The following is a 17088-nucleotide window of genomic DNA, read 5'->3' on the forward strand; positions in this document are numbered from 1 at the left end:
CACGCCCTGCTCATTCAAACACGCCCTGCTCATTCAAACACGCCCTGCTCATTCAAACTCATTCTCCAACTCATTCCCTATTCTCGATCCCCATGACAATTGCCTCAATTAACAGCCTAAACCCTCCTTCTTGGACTATTACAATAAGTCTCCCAACTGTAAGCATCATTCTCACCCCTCCCCAGGCTGGTTATGTCATGAAATTAGTTCATGTCTCTCCCGGCCTGTAGGCTAAAGTCCAAAGTCTAAAGTATGGCACATAAGGTCTTTGTGACTATTTTTGCACTGGATGCTGTTTACCCTTCCAGGTCCACTCTCCCCAGCCCTGCTCTGTACCTAGGTAAGCTGAACTCTGAGGGCTGCATCATCTGGGCTCCCATGCCCTCTGGGTTTGGCCAGTGGGAGTCATGGGCAGGAGACTGGAGGGTGGGATGAGAAAGAAATTGGGGCATTTATCCCCAGCTCCCGCCTTGCCAGGCAGTGGTGGGTGCGTTCTTTCACCAAGGCCTCAGTGCTGTAGGGCAGCTACAGCTATAGTTCTGACAAGGCCTCCCTTCCTCTTGCTCCTTCTGGTCTAGAGGTAGCAATGGTTTCCCCACTGATGCTAGCCCTGGGGGCACAGGGAGCTTCATTATCCCTTCTTGGTCTCCCTAATCCTTTCCACACCTTCAAAGAACTTTCTTTGTTTACCCCTTTTGATGGAGGCATCTACTTTCTGTCAGTTCCCTGACTACTTACTTTTTAAATATTTCCTTACAATTCACTATTTTTAAAAACAAATAAACCAAGCAATTACTCTATGCTCTAGACATACCAACCATATGCAAATCCGTTCTTGAACACGCCATGGTCTTGTTGACTTTGCTCACGACACGCCTTCTAATGTTGAAGTCCTTGCCCTCTTAGTCCACCCAGAATTAAGAAATTCCCCGAGATGCCCCTGAAGCGCCACTGTCTTCCCAGGCCTCACCCCACCACCTGAGAAGTGTTTCGTGGCTCTGAGTTCAGTGCCGTGCTACAGCACATTGGATACTATTGCTGCTTCCCGACTGGCTTTCCTCACTACGTGCTGAGTTCCTTGAGGACGGGGCCTGTGTTTTAGCCAGCGTTCATCCCAAGCACACAGCACCTGATATTTGACAGGCTCTCATTAGCTATTTGCTGAGTGGAAGAAAGGACAACACTTTTAAGGCAGGTCCTATCAGACAATTTCTAGAAGAGGGAGCTAAGGCTCAGCACATTGCCATGAGGAGGGCACTTGCTGGGACTGGAGCTGCAGAAAGTTCCTGGATGCTCAGAGTCACATTCCTAAAAGCTCACCTCTAGACTTGTTCTCATCCTTTTAAAATCTATTTGAAAAAACACATCTTTCCTTTTAATGCAATCTATTAGGAGAAACAATTGGGAAATCCCTAATAGCACTGAAAGAAAGCACTGCAGATAGGAGAAGGAACCAGAAAACAAAGGAGCTTCTTGACGGCTGGAGCACTGACCATCTTCTGGCACATATGTATGAAATAGCTATAGCCACATGTATTGTCTGATTCCACTTGATAAGTTTAATAAGGGCAAGGATCTGTCTGCCTTGTTCACAGTTGCATCCCGAGCGCCAAGATCAGTGAGTGGCACATATCAGACACCCAGTAAACATCTGCTGTACGGATGAGTACATGAAGAATGCTCTGCAGCTATGGAATTAAGTTCAATGTAGGGAATAAAACTTGGGGTCTGCAAGAGGACTCCTCATATCCTGCTCCATCACCTACTGGTCTGTCGTGAGGATTCAATGAGACTATACACAAAGCGCGTAAGCCCAGTGTGTAACGAAGAGGAAGTACTTGAATTTTATCCAGTATCCCCACCGCTGTTCGCTGTCCTCTTCCTTCCAGTGAGGGGTGCGGTGGCGACACTTGGGAGCACCCTCACTGAGTGCACCCTGCAGCCCCTCCCCTGCAGAGTTCCTGGAGCGTGAGCTCATGTGCCTGGGCCCTCTCCTCATCCCAGCAGTTCTGTTGTGCCTCTCTCTGTTTTGAATGTCAACACCCATCACACTTTTATGTTTTCTTTCTGGGATAGAAAGGAAGGAAAGAAACTCTGGCACCCTTATTTTTACTTTCCGCAGTATTCCCTGAGCCTGAAGTGTCAGCATTACATCTTGGTGTGGAAGATGCCGCCTTCTCTGTTTCCTGGTTATCTCTACATCAGACTCTCTCCCTGCCCCAAAGAGATCTTAATCTTCTCTAGAGAAACGATCGTGTCTAACTGACCCGTCTGTGCACAAGGGCGCAGAGGAAAACTTACTGAACTGAGTCGCTAGGCCACCTACCCTTTCTTCAGTACTGGCATCTTCACCAAGGCCGCTAAGGACGTTCTCCACCCGGGCTAGGCGCCCTGAGAGCGAGAGCAGCAGGTTTACCACCTTGTCCAAGTCCCCGATGAACATCTTGTACTTGTCAAACTCATTGGGCTTGCAGAACTCACTGATCAAGGCCTCCACCTCTTCTCCCAAGGCGTTATTGAGCTTGATGTCCATCAGCAGACTCCCCTTCGCTTCCTGGAGGTTCTCAAGCTTGTGGGTGAGGCTTCCAATCAGCTCGGCCTGTAACCAGAGGAGACACAGCAAAGGTAAGCCAGCCAGAGTGGAGGGAAGCAGGGTTCACTTCTCCCAGCCACATCCTGTCTTCTCTTCGAGGCTCAGCTGAAGGCACCCCTACTCTTTATGGACTGCCCCCCGCCCTTGGGCCACAATATTTTTTCCTTTCCCTGAATGCCTAGAACTGCCTTGACCCTATTCAGTCCTCACAGGCCAACACCTGATCACACATATGCTCATAATGTTTTCCAATTGTGTCATGCTGTGTACAGCTCTGCCTTCCCAGCCGGTTTGTTAACTACTCACTTTTAAGTCTTTTCGAGACATGCTCTCATTTGATCCTCACAACAATACCACAGGCAGGTAGGGTGAATATTTTACAAATAGAGAAGCCAAGAGTCAAAGGAGTTAAGGGACTTGCCCAAGGTCACAGAGCTGGGGTGAATATTAATCACAGCTACCACCTGTAGAACAATTACCATGTGCCATGCAGGAAGCGAGAAACTCTCCATGGATTACTTCACTCTGTCTTCCCAGCAATCCCGGAGATGTTATTTTATCCACAGGCAATAGGTGAGGAAACTAAGACTTAGTGAGGTGAAGGGAGGCCTAAGACACATGTACCATTAGGTGGGGCTGCCTTGAACTCAGGTCAGCCTGCCTTTAGTCACGGCTTGTACAATCATTATAAATACTCACACCAAGACCTTTATCAGAACTCAACCCCTCCTTCTTCCCACTACACCCCAGTCTTCAGTTACTAGAGCTATGTAATTTGCCACCTTAATTACAAATTTCTATACAGATAAAACAGAGTTACACAAATATCCAACATATTTAACTGAGCAAATGAAGTAAAATAAAGTCTTAGTGGTTTCAAGTTTGACTTCATTTATATCGAGTGTCTGCTACTTCTTTGCTGCAAGAGAAATTAAACTGCATGGGTTTTTAAATTAGCCTTTCCTTTTTCTCTTAGCCTAAGGTAGCCAGATGGAAAAGGATATAAACTTTTTTGGTTAAAACCTATTTCTTTACCACTAAAAAGGTTCCAGCTCAAAAAAATTTTTATATGTATACATAAAAAATTTATCTTATCTATCTATATATCAAAGCTATGTGGCTTCAAATGGAAACTTGGTAAAAAAAAAAAAAGGGGTCACAACTTCTATGTTAGAGTAAATCTTCATTTTTAAAGGAAGGAAAAGAAAAGGGAAAAATAAACATTTTTGACTAATGGAATTGAAGAGTTTTGATGACTTTTTGTACTATTTCTTCAAAATTAACACCAGAGAATACAATAATCACAATGATATAGAGAAATATTTATTTCTGCACAATCTGCCCATCTTGGAGTGGGACCACCAGAGGTACTTCATTCTTACTGAGGTTCAGACTGTTTCTGAAATGTCCAGATGTCCTGGACTTAATGGTGACATTGTGTTGTCTTCTCAACTTCCCTAATCCCAGAGGCTGGAGAGTGGCTAAAAAAATTCCCATCTGCTGTGTTCTCATCAGGGCTTATAATCTTTGGCTTTCCTCAAGCTGTTTAGTTAAGACAAAATCAACCCAAAAGACAATTTTAGTAGTGGAAAAAAACTGTATAGTATATGTTACTCCTCAACTGAAGAGTCTGGACCAAAAAAAAAGCAGGTGGGAGAGAATATTGTTTAATGTTAATTGTTTAATTTTCCTTATATTTTTCTGGAAAACTCATCCTTTTCCATAAAAGAATCCTGGCTGGCTGCTGTGGTATTTGCCTGCAAGATCGTCTGCTAGGTACCGCTAGCAAAATACCCAGCAGGTGTGATCTTTAATTGTGATAACAGTTCCTATGAAGAGAAGAGCAAGGATATTGGAAAAGAAAGCAGTAGAAGAAACAAACACTGCCTGCAGTCACATCCTCCAGCATTCCTGCTGGACAGAGTTAAGACAAGCCAAATGTCATCATTCCTGTTTTCAGACTGATAACGAGAGAGTCTGACATCATATGAAGTCAGTCCAGCAGTTTTTAACCTCGTAGCTTGCATTTCCTAGGCTTGCCACTCTAAATGTCATCAGACGATACCTGATAGAAAACTAGGTTATATTAACATTCCAACCTCAGGAAAAGGCCTTCTGCTTAAGCATTCGAATGTTTTGGGATCCATTTCAACCTCACATGATGAGAAGTATAATTTCTAGAAAAAGCTTTTGGGGCCAGCCCAGTGGTGTAGTGGTTAAATTCATGCACTCCACTTTGGAGGTCTGGATCCTAGGTGCAGACTTACACACTCCTCATCAAGCCATGCTGTGGTGGTGTCCCACATACAAAAAAGAGGAAGACTGGCAAAGATGTTAGCTCAGGGCCAATCTTCCTCACTAAAGGAAAAAAAAAATCACAATACCCACCTAAATAGTAGAAAGAAAAGAAGTAACAGCTTTGTGTTTTTCATTATTCCTATAAACATGACTTCTTTTGAAACTAATATTGTGTCATTTCTTTTTTTTTTTTAAAGATTTTACTTTTCCTTTTTCTCCCAAAGCCCCCCAGTACATAGTTGTGTATTTTTAGTTGTGGGTCCTTCTAGTTGTGGCATGTGGGATGACGCCTCAGCATGGCTTGATGAGTGGTGCCATGTCCGTGCCCAGGATTCGAACTGGCGAAACCCTGGGCTGCCGAAGCAGAGCACTCGAACTTAACCACTCAGCCACGGGGCCAGCCCCTGTGTCATCATTTCTGAAAGGAACTTCAAAGTGTTTTCATTAATAATTTATCTGATATTTAACAAAATCCTTATGGCTCTCAGAAGCTGGTATTTTTGGGGACAGGTGTGATGATTTTTAAGTTGCAAATGAGCAGGAACTGGTGAGGATTAGTCTGCCCTCACGTGTCCGGGGGTGTGGTGAGGAGATGGGTGAACTCTTCCTCTGAGTTTCTGCTGGACTTGCTCACCAACTCCATCGGGCTCCTACACAGGTCAGCAGTGCTAAAAGGGCAGCCACCAGGCAAGCAGGCTCAACGGTTGAGGACGGGTCAAAGAATGTGACACAGCTGAACAGGAATTGGGCTCAGTAGGACAATCCATTCAGTCTTTCCTCTGCAGACCCTGTTTTTGTTTTCAAAGACCTCAGTGTTGGACAGAATGGTAAGCCTATCTGTACATGAGCTGACATGTGATCCAGGCTTCACGGCATAAGGAAGAAAGAATGCGATGAAAATATCTAGGGGTGACCCAGGGAGGCTTCTGCAGGAAGAACCAATGCACACTGGCATTTTGATCTTCCAAAGCTATGTGCTGGGCTGTCATGTGATCTCCCACGGCTTGGCCATATATGCAAAGGCAAGTATTACTGAGCAGTCACAGCATCATTCCTGGCCCCAATGTTGCATATTTGGATGGTATTTGAATTTTTTCTTTTACCAAGCCCTTAAAATATGGAAATCTGGATTTAAAAATTTGTAGTTAAAAGGGATTTGAGTAACTAAAGGCAACAAGGGAAAGTTGGCTGTACTAAATAGCCATTTCTTTGCCAGGCAGATCTCTTCAAAAAAAAATTACCAACTTCTACTGGCGGAATTCACTGGGGGAGAGAGAAAAGATACTTTTCGGGATTTGGTTTTGTTAATAACATACTAGTCTCTCAGGAGGTACTTGATTTGCAAAATCCTTGGCATTTATCCACTTAACTTCTCGTCTGGCATAAACTGTTAACTTGCGCTGCACAAGATGCTATTTATAAGGGTTCTTTCTCTAAACACAGTTTAACAGACCCTCCCTCCCACCTCACCATCTGCATGCAGCAGTCCTGCTGGGCCCTCCCACCTCCTTCCAGCTCCGGACGAACACGGGACCAGGACTCAGGAGACCCAGCTCAAGGGAACTCAACTTTGGGCAAGTCACCTGACCTTTTGGGTCTGTTTTCTCATCCTAGAAAGGGCATAATACTACCTGCCTAAAACTAATAAGGATGTTTAGTTATTGAGCTCTCCTCTGTGCCAGGCACGACTGAAGTGTTGTACTAGTCAATCGCTATTCACAACAACCTGATGAGGTGGGTACTATTTTTATCCCCATTTTACTGACAAGGAAATTGAGGTGGATAGAGGCTATTACCTTGCCCACTCTCATGCAGCTAGAAAGTGCGAGAGCCAGGCTTAAATGCAGGTCATCTGGCTCCAGGCTTCAGGCTTTTAATCACTACATTAAAATAGCTCATAGGAATGTTATGGGGCTCAAATAAAACAAAGCCTGTGCAAGCACTTTGGAGAACATAAAGGTATAATACACATTCAAGTTCTTATTTCTGTGTGTGTGCTATCATTAAGATGAGGCAGCAACTCGAGGGATGTATCCCACTCAGTGTAGGGGACGCCTCCAGGGAATACTCAACCCCTCCCCACCCCCCCAACGCAAGACGGCACGGCTCGCCTTTCTGCTCGGAGGACTTGTGCTGACAGCGTTGCCAATAACATCACCACAAACACACAGTTGGCCTCTGCTGATTGACTGTCTTCATCTCGAACGAGTAATTCAGGGCTTCCAGCCACATGGCTGGGGTTCAGAGACCTAGTGGAATTCAGGCTCCTGCCGGTAAAAACTAGGACTAGATAAAGACATTTCGAGAACAGGCTTTGTTGCTGTTGTTTCTTTCTTTCTTTGGCTTTAAATGGGAGGATCCAGGCAGCAGTATGCGACTGTTTTCTTAGCTGAAGTTTCACCCAAGAGAGAAGTGAGGGGCAGTTTCTGTCCCGATGACAGAAACTGGATCAAACCTCCATCTCATCTTGTGTGACCTGATCAAAGCAGAAAGATCATGGGGACTCGACTGCCGTTGCAAAAATTCTCCAGCACATTCTCTGTGAAGAGTGGTTCTCTACCATTTCCTATCAGGAAGGCATGTGACCAGAAAGGTGTCGTTTCTACTTAGTATGGTCTCTTGGTTCTGGGCACCAGGAAGTCTTGACACACTAGAAACAATATTAAATTTCTTTAAATTCAACAAAGCCCATCATCGTCCCTCCCCAACGACCTCCCTGTTTCACTGTTCGAGTTATGATGGTCACCCCCGCCCCACGCCCCACGAGCTTGGGAGTCCTCCTCGACTCCTCTCTTCCATGCTCCACATCTTATCTGCCTAATCTATTGCCAGGTTCTGTCCATGTTACTCCCTCCACCCCTTTTTTAAAACAATCCCTCTATTTCTTACTGCTCCTACTGCACTGCCCTAGACCCGTGTGCCCACTTTCCTGGACAGCTGTAACACCCTCCCAACTACCCACTCTCCCTCCTGTCTCACTCCACGCACAGCCGCCAGAGAGCCTTTCTAACATGCAAACCTGCCACTTCTCTCTGCTACTGATAAACCCTGGGAGGGCAACTCTCGAAGCTGGCCAAGATGGCTAAGTCCACGCAGCCTCTGCCTCCCGCATCCTACAGCCAGCATCCCTGGACGCTGAGGAGGGCTCTGTCTACTTAAGTATGGCAGAGGACTGGGGGGGCAGGGGCGAGCCAGACTTGCGGTGACACCTAGAATGGGGGTGAGCCTCCTGTCTCCCCACCTTTTCTGTTCTAGCTCTGACCTGAGGACGGCCCCAACACAGGACTGCACAGAGGGTGTGGCAGCAAAAACTCTGAGAAAAGCCCTGCCGTTAAAACCAGAGGACTAGAAAAGGGGCCTCTGGGAGCTAAAGAGTGGGGGGGAAATCCTGCTTTTTTCCTGCTCCCTTCTCTTTTTTTCTCCCCTAGCCCTGCCCCAAGGATGGCTCCACTTGCAGGGCTGTACTGTGCAATGGTGGCACAGGCACTTAAAACCCCAAAAGAAAATCCTTCTTTCTGGTCAGAGGAACTGGGAAAAGGACTATGAGGAGATCCAAAGAGCATGAGGAGAATTCCCGCTATTGTTTCTCTTTTGTTAAGGGTAGTCCCAGCCATACAGAACAGCACAGCAGCATAGGCTGGAAGCCCAGGAAAATGGGCCGCTGGGAGCCACAGAGCGTGGTGAAAATACTGGATAGGAGAGAGGTGGAAAAGAAGATCCCCTAATTCTGTGTCTGAACTGACTTAAGTCCAGGCTCACCCACGAGCTGCACATGTGTGGGACAGACCCAAAGCAGCACAGCAAAGGCTTGGAGAACTGAGCTACGACAGAAACAACTAGCCACGCCCCAGACTAACCCCAGAAAGGTGCATGTGTGGGACAGACCTGTACAACACGGCAAAGGCTCTGAAAGCAGAACTCACACAGAACCACCCCCAAAGGTGGGACAGAACTTGTAGTCTGAACTAACTAGGTTGATTGCCTGCTAAAATGAAAACAAAAACAAAAACAAAAGAAATCAGCATTACCCAAGGATTTTAACAGAATGCAAAGTCTCACAACAGAATACTCAAAATGTTCAGAATACAATACAAAATTACCCAATATAAAAGAACTGGTAAAATGTGAGCAGTTGGGCCGGCCTGGTGGTGCAGCAGTTAAGTTTACATGTTCTGCTTTGGTGGCCCAGGGTTTGCCAGTTCGGACCCTGGGTGCAGACCTACACACTGCTTGTCAAGCCATGCTATTGCAGGTGTCCCACATATAAAGTAGAGGAAGATGGGCACAGATGTGAGCTCAGAGCCAGTCTTCTTCAGCAAAAAGAGGAGGATTGGCAGCAGATGTTAGCTCAGGGCTAATCTTGCTCAAAAAAAAAAAAAAAGCAGTTATCAGGGGAAGACAATCAGCAGGTGCTAACTCAGAGATAACCCCAATGTTGGAATTACCAAAGCCTTGAAAATAGCTTTTATAACTATGCTTCATGGTAGAAGTAAACACTCTTAAAATGAATGGAAAGATAGACGTTCTCAGCAAAGAAACAGACACTACAAAAAAATAACTGGGGGGGGGCCAGCCCCGTGGCCGAGTGGTTAGGTTTGTGTGCTCTGCTTCAGTGGCCCGGGGTTTTGCCAGTTCAAATCCTGGGCATGGACGTGGCACTGCTTGTCAAGCCATGCTGAGGCAGCATCCCACACGTCACAACTAGAAGGACCCACATCCAAAAATATGCAACTATGTACAAGGGGTGGGGCTTTGGGAGAAAAAGGAAAAATAAAATCTTAAAAAAAAAAAAAAAAACTGAGGGGCCAGCCCCATGAGCAAGTGGTTGAGTTCATGCACTGTGCTTCGGTGGCCCAGGGTTTTGCCGCTTTGGATTCTGGGCGCAGACATGGCACCACTCATCAGGCCATGCTGAGGCAGTGTTCCACACAGCACAACCAGAAGGACCTACAACTAGAATATACAACTATGTACTGGGGGCTTTGGGGAGAAGAAGGAAAAAAAAAAAGAAGAAGATTGGCAACAGATGTTAGCTCAGGTGCTAATCTAAAAAAAAAAAACCTGGAAATTTTAAAATTTTAAATATTAAAATTTAATATTTGAAATTAAAAAAAAATCACTAGCAGAATGGAGATAGCAAAGTCAGTGAACATGAAGAGAGACCTATAGAAATTATCTAATCTGAAGAACTGAAAGAAAACAGATATAAAGAGAACAGAGCTTCAAGGACTCGTGGGATAATATCAAAAGATCTAACATTTGTGTCACTGGAGTCCCAAAAGAAGAGAAAGAGATTAGTGCATAAAAAAATATTTAAAGACATAATGGCTGAAAACTTCCTGAACTTGGTGAAAGACCTAAATTTACAGAATCAAGAAGCTTAGCAAACCCCAAAGACATCAGGCCCAGACACATGCTAATCAAACTGCTGAAAATCAAAGATGAAGAAGAAAATTTTGAAAGCAGCCAGAGAAAAACAACACCCTGCAATAGGAGGAACAAGTATTTAAATAACTGCAATTCTCATCAGAAACCATGGAAGCAAGAAGTGGAACAACTTTAAAGCACTGAAAGACAAAGAGGAGTGAACCCAGAATTCCATATCCAGTGAAAATATCCTTTAGGAATGACAGCAGAATAAAGACCTCCTTAGATGAAGAAAAACTAAAAGAATTTGTCACCAGCATACCTATTCTAAAAGAAAAGCTAAAGAAGTTTTTCAGGCTGAAAGGAAGACAGACCAGAGGGAAGCTTGGAACTTCAAGAATGAAGGAAGAGCAACACATAGGCAGCTGAGAACCATCTGGGTTGCTAATGATCTGCTGGGGAAAGCCAGCTCTGAGGAACAGATTCTTTTTGTTTTTTGAAATATTCCACTAAGTCTCTAAGCCAAAGCCTTTTGGCCTTCAGAATAGAGAATCATGGGATCTGTTTAAGCAGACTTTTCCTGAATAGATATAGCAAAGTTTAGCCAAAGAAGTGAAAGCTCTAATTGCTAAGCTGTCTTTAGTTTTTGTGTATGTCAGAAGTTCAGACAATGAAAGTGTTTCATATTTTAATTAATTCTTCTATTTACTTAGAATATTATAATTCATCTATCATGTATACGTAGGAAAGATATTAAAGTAGAATTGATTTAAAATGCTAATTTCAATTTTTAAAATACTTATTAATAAATCAGGACTCTAGTTTCCATGGACTTTTAGTGAGTTTCATGCCTAGAAATATATCTGAGGTTATTAATAACTTTAAATATTAGGTAACAAATGATTACTTCGCAAAAGTTGGTGGAAGGCTACACTCTGCCTTGGATCAATCTTGACCAAGCATCAGTTTTTAAAAGCACCCTTAGAGAAGCTTGTTGTAGACCAGGAGGAAAAATGCATTTTCAACGTTATAGACATACTAATAGATACCTTCAACAACATCATTTAAAGCTCACATATTTCCTGTTTCCAATCAGATGTGTAAACGCAAGTGATGCTAATGAAAATTCTATTACACATTAATAAACTTGTAGTTCATTAAAACAAACAAAAAATCGCATAGCGCTCTCCACCGTCACACGGTAAACCCGACCTCTTCAGCATCTCACACAAAGCACCGTGTGATCTGCATGGCCTCTGGCTCCTGTGGATCCTCCCAGCCTCATCTTCTGCTATTGGTGGCCCTCCTGTGTTATTCTCTACATTTGGTAATTTCTAATCTAATCACGAGTCTTTGTGTTTTACATTCCAAAATATCAAACTACTGGAAGTACCTTTCCTCAGCACGCACACTCCCTATGTGTTTTCACACCTCTAGGTTTTTCTTATGCTCTTCCTTTGTCTTGAATGCCCCCTCTTCTCTTTTTGTCCTGACTCATTCTGACGCGTTCTGATTACTTCTGTGTAAAATGTGGCAATGCAGGTGTCAGAGCAGTTTTGTGTAAATAGATAATACAGCACTACATAAAAACCATAGCCCACACCTCGAACATAGAAGTGCTCAAGAACGGTCCCTAATGTTGCTTCCCAGAGGATTAACCCTCTACTCCCTCATATTCTCAGTCTAAAAATACTCTTTTGCCACATAATCCTCAGAGTGAGAGGGTGATAATAAAGTGATGGAAAAGAAAAGCAGTTAACAATTAAAATTAAGATGGGAGGAAAAAGCAATGACTAATTTGCCACATTGCTACTGTAAAGTAGGGTATGCCTACATGCAAAAAACAAAACAACAACAAAAACTGTGTAAAATGTTCAGTTAAAGATGTCACGGAAACTTGGTACTTGTAATGGTGTTGATATAGCTCGCTCTTCTATGAATAGACAGATTAGAGCGAGGTGGGTTTTTTCACAGTCAGAGGACCCATTAAACGGGGGCGCTCAGCAGTGCTGAGGAAGGGATGTGTCAGGAGGTGTGCTATGAAGCAGGTGTTCAAATGGGAAAACCTTGGGTGGGGAGAGCGTGTTACTACAGCGGCGGCGTCAGCATGTCACCCACGTGCTGTGAGCCCAGAGCCAGACCAGTAGGAGGGAGAAGACTACCACTGATGGAGATGCTTCTAAAATCCCGAAATCCTCCTGCCCCGTAACTCCCTGCTCGCAGGGTCCATATCCTGTGGTCTCATCCTAGCACATAAGCAAGAGGCACATATTATAGAATCAATGAAATAGAATCACATGAGAATGTTCCTCCTAGAATTGGTACCACCAAAAACCACTTACATTCCAGGCTCAGCAAGAGACAACCTTTAACAAAGAGTCCTTTTTCAGCATGCAGGCCTGAGTTATATGAAGAGCTGTAAGCACAGTGGCAGGCAGACCCTCTGGGGCTGTAATCTCCAAGGCATGTGGGAAGACAGCAGCAGCGTCATGGTCATTTTTAAAATGCTTAACATTTAAGATTTCTGTAGGAGTATCACATGCTAACAACTAAATTCCAATACTGTGCTTTCAAGCTATTCATTGGGTTATTGGAAAGAGAGCTGGAGAACCTCAAGATTAACATTACCTTTTCTCAGAAATGTCTTTTGATAATCAATCTCTCTTTCCTTCAAGTTTCTAGATTTTCCAGTTTTCCTTTTGACCATGAAACATGAAGTGAAAATCACACAGTTCATTGGCATTGGCTGGTCAGTTCTGAGGAAGTGTCAGGGTCCCTGTGCTGGACTAGGAGGCAGGGGACCTGGGTTCTAGTCTCATCTGTGAGACTTAGGAAATAATTTATTCCCTGTAATCTACACTACTGTCATTTGTAACAATGAAAATGACAGAAGAGCTATAAGGAAATTGCTCAAAGTGCCATGCAAGTCCAGGGTCCAGTGATGGTTTGGGTGAGGGTGGTGACGGACAGGCCCCTTCCCCTCCTGCTGAGGAGAGCAGAACACAGCCCCCAATTCTTTCTTTACCTTCTTTTCGTTGACATCCACCTGCTCTTCTTCCTCATTCACCTCTTCTGGCATATCTTTGATTTTGTTCAGAAGTTCAGCCTTGGGAGCAGACACACTGTAGTAGGCAGGACAGTGAACCAACATGCCCACGGCTTCCTTGTCTTCACTTCTGGGTCACAGAGAGCAAAAAGTATAGCCACACATAGCACATACCAGAAACTTCATTTCACCACATCTGTCCATTCAGAAATGTGTAAAAAATTCTATTCAATTTCTTCCCAGAAATTAGGATGAACTAATAAATATTTACTACTGAGTGATTACTGTGTGGAGGGCTCTTGAAGCCAGGCAAACTCAGGATGGAAAACCACAGAAGGCAGTATTGGGAAGAGGAGTGAGAGCCAGGACTGTGGACTTGCCACATGACCCTGGGTAAGTGAGTTAACCTCTCTGCATGCTCCTCCTTTTGTGCTAAGTAAAACAACAATATTGACTCCCTATTTCACAGAAAGACAATGCGGAGCCACGACTCAATCAATGTGAAAGTATATTCAAGATGCAGCACAAATTTTAGATTATTTCCTACTATTTCATATTTTAGGCTATTTCCTACTCTCCCATGGTTGCCCATAATCTTTCTGATGCCTACTATAATTGCTGTTTGCACACATCACTGTTCCTTCTCACGTGAGCCCGATCCCCCACATAAGCCTGGGAAATCTGGAACTTGCTGGTCAATGAATCCAAGATGTGAAATCTACTCATTGATTACACAGCAGGGGGTTTCAAGGCTGGAGAACAAACTAGGAATTGAGAAACCTGACATCTAGTGTTCTGTTTTACTATATAATCAAGCTGCCTTTCAGACTAGAAGTCAGATCCTGCCCATTGAATAAGTCAGGTTCTGGAAGTAAGTTAAGTTCTCTTGGAGAAGTATTTTAACTATTCAATCTTGTGATATTATTTAACATCTAGACCATTATTTTACTATGGAACAAAGAACCACAAAAAAAGTCATCATTTTTACTAGTTTCCTGCTTGCTGGGACTATTCCTCTAAGCAATATAGTTACATTTAATCCAATTAATTGAAAAAATAGGAAAAAGGTCTTCTAATATGTGTTTTCCCCCCACATATATTCACTGCATTACAAATGGGCTTCTTGGGCATTTGATTAACTAAACCTCACCACGGCTACTTGCCGACAGGCGCATGCACAACAGGACCACGCTCATTTTCACCAGAAGATGGCGCATGCCACTCGCTTAAAATGCCTCCGGAAGGTCTCGGTGCTGCAAAAGCTATACGACCTTTTCACTTCTAAATCGACTGACAGAACACATGTTCTCAATGGTAATGCGAGGAAATGCTTCTCTAAGGATGTATTTGTAAATTACTTTGGTCTTTCTACGGCAAGTGGTCAGACAACAGAATGAAGTGAACGGAAGCCCCTAACTTTGACCTGTTAACAACCACACATGCTGAACTGACTGGCACACCCACAGAAACGCATCTTTGGGTCCCTTTGGTACCCAGGATTGCCTTGCACCTTGTAGGTACTCAGTAAATCATTGTGAACACATGACCCTTGGTAAGTCACTTTGCCTCAATCAGTCTCTGTTTGGTAAATCTGAAAAAGGATGGACAAGGCGACTGTTCAGGCCTTGTATCAGGAGAGCCTCCAATACCATATCAAATAGCTTGCAAGTCCTACATAGCTCTTTCCTTTCTCCGTCCCCACTCAAATCAAAACACCGTATTCTTGTTAGTAATTTAGTTAGGATCAGTTGGAAATTTCTGAAATGCAAGCCCAAATTTAGATAAAGTGTTCTCTGTTTTTATTTAGTCTGGAAGCCACTAAGTGCTGAGCCCCAGTCTGTCAAGCCACATATTTTCATAGAAAATTAAAAAGAAAATAAAAACCACTCTAAATCTTTCCCATAGTAGTCCTTTATGGAAATCAAACATGCAAGAAAAGACTGAAATCAAAAGAATGAAAAATACAGACAGCTCACAGTCCTTTGACCCTGGGGCTGGGCGCTGGCACGCGTGTTACGGGACAGTAAATACGTGCTGCTCAGGGAGCTTCAGAGCAGAGGCTCACGAACAAAACCGCGAGTGTGCCCCCTGTTCAGGTCTTTCCTGATTTCCAGGATTTGAGGAAACATCCATCCTAACTTTTCAAAAGTGAATGTTAGTGTAGTAAATAAATCTATTTCTCTAGGCTGTCATTCTTTTTCAACAGACCATGTTCACCTCCACCTGGGGGGCCTCTGTCATGGTCACCACTTCTTGCTCCTGAGTACTGACAGCTGGGGGCTCTCTGTAGAGGTAAGTGACAGAGATTGGGCAGTGGCAGAGATAGAGGCACTGTATGATCATTAAGAGAGCAGGCACGCTCACAGGGCTGAGTTCAAATCCAGATGCCATCACTCATGCGTTTTATGACTTTGGATGGGCATGGTCTTAATTTCCCTGTGCTTGTTTCCTCATTTGTAAAATGGAGATAAAATTGGTTGCTACTGCAGAAGGTTCTTGTGCAGATTAAATGAGAGAATGTTTATATAAAGAAATTAATACAATGCTTGACACGAAGAACATGAACAGCAGGTATTAACAGCAATTGTTATCATTACTATCATGATTTTCGTTGTTGGGTAAGTGCCTGGTAACTCAAGGTCGGTCTGTCCCACATCCTGCTCCTCCGAGTCATTCCCCTAAGGCTGAGACGGAATGTCACTCTTGGGTCAGGATCTTTGGATGCAGGAAAACATCAGATAAATGGTCCAAGACTTACCTCTTGCCTTCACATCCTAGGTAGTTGACAGTTCTCAGCGTGGTCTTCTTCATTATGCTGCTTTCCTTCAGCAAGTTAACATCTCGGGGAAACAAACCTTCCATCAGGTCCATAGTTGTCTTCATTCTAGAATCTGGATCCAAAATGTCTGCCAGAGATTTGTCTTGGTGGACAATTTCCTTGGCCAGAGCCTCTGTTCTGATGTCTTCCGAGGTCTTCTGAGGACTAGAGCTGACATTCTTTTCTAAACTCTGAGTCCCATTGACTGGGTCATGGATGAGGCTTTGGGTCCGGATGGGAGGCAGCTGCCCCAAGCTTGGCTGCTGGCCAAGAGACCCAGCAAGCTGTGGCAGAGCACCCATGGTAGAGGGCAGGTTGGTCTCATGGGTCTCTGAACCCACACCAGAAGCTTGAGATCTGGAAGCCAGTATCTGACTACTAACCAAATGGGCTGCACCAGGCATGGGCCTTTCCTTGGCAATTGTCACCTTGGCAAATTTGCTGGAGCTGCTGGGGATATCAAAAAGAGAGTGGTAAGAGAGGAGTCAACAGAAGGGTGAAGGAAGACTCAGGGCTGGAGCTTCCCTTACTTCTGGGGTTATTATTCCCCCCAAACCACAGGGTTCTAAAGGGACTTCTCCTGAGCCCAGTAGTTGATCACAGGGAGGGTGTGGACTTTTAAGGGGGATGGATCTAGTAGGAAATCAGTTTTGGTGAATGTTGCTGTGCGACTCCAGCGCTTTCTGGAAGGTCCAGGTGAACAGAGGGTAGGGATGGTAAATCACTATGTGGTGTTGAAAGGAAGTTACTACAAAGGTGACATCGGCAATGTGTTTTTTTGGTGTTGAGATCGCCCTTGTCCTAGGGAGTATGTATTGGGAAATGCTTCTTCTCCATTCTTCTGGCTTCCAAGAAGAGCTGTTCCCTAAACATTACTGATCTTTATAGCCCTACTCTTTATTCCTTCCCATGGACTTGGAGTGACTTTGGAAAGAAGCGGCCATAGTGCATTCATAGTCTAGCCTC

At 44.1% G+C, this 17088-nt stretch overlaps 1 protein-coding gene across 11 annotated transcripts in view; it reads right to left on the reverse strand.

The window, feature by feature from the left end:
• The window catches only part of SHROOM3 (shroom family member 3), a 253208-nt gene that overhangs the window by 2949 nt on the left and 233171 nt on the right, over positions 1–17088 (reverse strand). For 8 of the 11 annotated variants that reach the window (XM_046655962.1, XM_046655965.1, XM_046655964.1 and 5 more), the window contains 3 exons: positions 16063–16572; positions 13284–13434; positions 2327–2599 (listed from right to left, as the gene is read on the reverse strand). In XM_046655962.1, coding sequence (XP_046511918.1) covers positions 2327–2599; positions 13284–13434; positions 16063–16572 — 934 coding nt within the window. The remainder of the gene's footprint in view (positions 1–2326; positions 2600–13283; positions 13435–16062; positions 16573–17088) is intronic. The other 3 variants (XM_046655963.1, XM_046655960.1, XM_046655961.1) reach the window with 2 other exon arrangements.

This window comes from Equus quagga, chromosome 3, assembly GCF_021613505.1.
Source record: "Equus quagga isolate Etosha38 chromosome 3, UCLA_HA_Equagga_1.0, whole genome shotgun sequence".
Lineage (NCBI taxonomy): Eukaryota > Metazoa > Chordata > Mammalia > Perissodactyla > Equidae > Equus > Equus quagga.